The sequence below is a fragment of the Prosopis cineraria genome, unplaced genomic scaffold (assembly GCF_029017545.1).
Source record: "Prosopis cineraria cultivar Desert tree isolate PC_DT_omini unplaced genomic scaffold, ASM2901754v1 PC10, whole genome shotgun sequence".
NCBI lineage: Eukaryota > Viridiplantae > Streptophyta > Magnoliopsida > Fabales > Fabaceae > Prosopis > Prosopis cineraria.
The window spans coordinates 14,567,782-14,570,776 of NW_026555341.1; the positions used below are offsets into that span (position 1 = coordinate 14,567,782).

Consider the following 2,995-nt stretch of genomic DNA (forward strand, 5'->3'; position numbering starts at 1 on the left):
CTCTTTCGAGGGCGTGTTAGCGAACCTCCAGCTGAAATGGTCCCAGCTCTTAAAGTATTGATTACCTGCTACTTCATCAATGGGGACACACTCAGAAATTTCTTGGAGGTCCCCATTTGAAAGTTTCACCGCTAAGGCACCCAAATTTTGATCTAGGTTCTTAATCTTTGTTGTTCCTGAAAAATAAAGGTCCAGAAAATTCATGTAATACAACAGAGATGGACAAATATCAAGATAACAACTCGACTAAGGGACGAAAAAGAAATTGGCGCAACAACGAATTTGAATATTTGAAATATTAATAGCATACGGACATCCGGTACTGATATGATCGCTAAATATTTGACATATAATTTCAACGTGATGAAATATGAAACTATGCTTCTTCTTTTTTTCAAACTCAAAGCTTGCAGAGTGATCTAAGCACAATTACGAATCATGTTTTTTCAGCAACAATCTTGAAAGAAACCTTTATTGATAAAGTACATTACTACATTGTCTTGTTTTAGAAAGACACAAGAACGCCCACAGACAGACAGACACGATGCATGTATATTGGTTTGTTCAGACAACAAAATAACAAGCCTTAATTGCCGGATTCAGAGTAGCGAGTTTAAATAGGAATGTAGGCATTAGGGAGCCAGCCACTCACCAGGGATAGGCACAACGTCATTGCCTTGTTGGAGTACCCATGCTAATGCTAGCTGAGCAGGAGTGCACTGATGCTTCCTAGCAACGGTTTCTATTCGATCATATATTTTCTTGTTCTTCTCCAAATTCTCTGACTGGAAGCGGGGATGCGAGCTCTAATGTGTGAAACAACGTAACCATCAGACAGCCTTGGCTCTTGAATAATAAAATGTTTTCCTCTTTCAAAGCTTAAATTTAGCAATAGTGGGAGAACAGTGCGGGGTTTATTACTTGCACCAATGTTCTTTAAAGAATATATAGCGCTGGCCATCTTAATGAACTAAATGGCATATCTAAGTAATAAAATAAAAATATTTTATTAATGGAAAAAGGACACAACTTAACTAATGTTTCAACTAAACTAGGAATTAAAAAGCAAATGCAAAACATTGTTCTATTCTGTACCAGGAAGCTATCTGCAGGCACGGTTTCCACAACTCCACGGCCACCAAAAAAGCCACGACCAAGAGGGCTATACGGCACTATTCCAATACCAAGCTCTCTACAAGAAAAATCCATCGAGAAAGTGAACTCACATTACCAGAGCCATTGGTTCGAGAGGCAAACATGCACACATCAGTGACTATATATGTTTTGGTCCTTAACATTCGCTTCAAGGCTTTAGGCTATTGTAATGAATTCTCAGGGTTGTGAGAGAGTAGTGATTTCAGAACCTAGACAGAAAGTGGAGAACTAACCTACAGAGCGGAACTATCTCCTCTTCAATGTCCCGAGTCCACAGGGACCACTCTATTTGCACAGCTGTTATGGGATGAACCGCGTGTGCTCTCCTAATTGTATCAGGACTAGCTTCGGACAACCCAATATATTTAATTTTTCCTTCTTCCACCAGTTTCTTGAGTTCCCCTACCTATAATGCAACACAGCAACAGACTCTTGAGTAACGTATACTGCTGTAACACGCCATTTTAATACAAAAATTTACAGGATATTGTGGAGGAAGAAATCGCTAACCGTGTCCTCTATTGGCACTGACTTGTCCACCCTATGCTGATAATAAAGATCAATGTATTCCACACCAAGCCTTTTCAAGCTGGCTTCACAACATGAACGCACATATTCTGGCGTACCTTTGATCTGAATATTAGATAAATTTGCATCTGCGGTAATACCAAACTTCGTTGCCAGCTGGATGTTTTCTCTGGGTAACTCCTTTATGGCCTACTCAACAGTAAAACGTTAAAAATTAAACAAATCCAAAGACCGGATTTAGCGCAGCAGGACACATGCAATGTAAAAACAGGGATAATAGCCGCAAGGATTGATCACGGTCACCTTTCCTACCAAAACTTCGTTGGTATTGGCTCCATAAAAGTCGGACGTATCAAAGAACGTAATCCCTTGACTGAACGCATACTTGATAATGGATATTCCGACCTCTTCAGGGACAGGAGCGTTATAGACTCCAGTAAGGCCCATACAGCCAAATCCTAACTTGGAAACCTGTAAAGAGGGGAGCACGCTCATCCGTCATCGACATAGACAGAGAGTAGTAGTATTCATAGAAGAGCAAGATTGAAGTCTGTACGAGGAATGAGTGAAGCCTTAAGAGAGGAAGCACAGGCAGACGACTTACAAACAGATACTCAAATATATTATTTAGAGGGGACAGCAACAAGCGAAGAGAAGAAATAGCAGATACCTCAAAGCCTAGGGTACCAAGATTGACGCGAGGCATGTGAGGCGCCGCCATTGCAGAGAATGGATTTCAGTAATTCAGTATCACGATGTGGATGCTGAGGCGATGTATATGCGGGTGTATATATAGCAGGGCTGGAATCGATGGTGTTGGGTGCAGGGTCCATAGTCAATCGGGAAATCGTCATTGAATATGTCAGACAGGGGGGAAATACAATAAACAAATCTTAGCCGCCCCACATTCTCGCAAAATTACTGTTTGAAATCAATCAAGCACGATAATCTCCCAGCTTCTTTGTTAATGAAGCTTAGATCATGAATACAGGGGCAGTTATATATACCTGTAAAACTTTTAACAAATGGCCGCTTAACCTTAATCACCTCTTGAACAAGTTAACGCGCATAATTTTTATATAAAAAAAAAAGGCTAAAACGCATAAAACATTTTTAAACTTTAAAACAGTTACATATAATACACATTATTTTTAAAATTTTAAAATTAATCCTTTTAACATTTAATTTTATTTTTCAAAATCCCTTATTGTTTATTATATTTTTTTATGAGGGTTAAAATATCATTCAACTAAAAAATATTATTAAACAAGATATTATATTGTAAACTATGGCTAATTAATTTCTCATATTT

At 38.7% G+C, this 2,995-nt stretch overlaps 1 protein-coding gene across 1 annotated transcript; it reads right to left on the reverse strand.

Annotated features, from left to right (window-relative positions):
- LOC129322440 (probable aldo-keto reductase 1) lies at positions 1 to 2,468 on the reverse strand (the record flags this gene model as incomplete). Its single annotated transcript, XM_054968764.1, has 7 exons — positions 2,354 to 2,468; positions 1,987 to 2,154; positions 1,666 to 1,872; positions 1,389 to 1,561; positions 1,096 to 1,192; positions 653 to 806; positions 1 to 176 (listed from the first exon to the last, which is right to left on the reverse strand). Coding segments are annotated over exons 1-7 (1,026 nt in total), but the record flags the coding sequence as incomplete, so codon positions are not given.
- Positions 2,469 to 2,995: the final 527 nt, after the last annotated feature.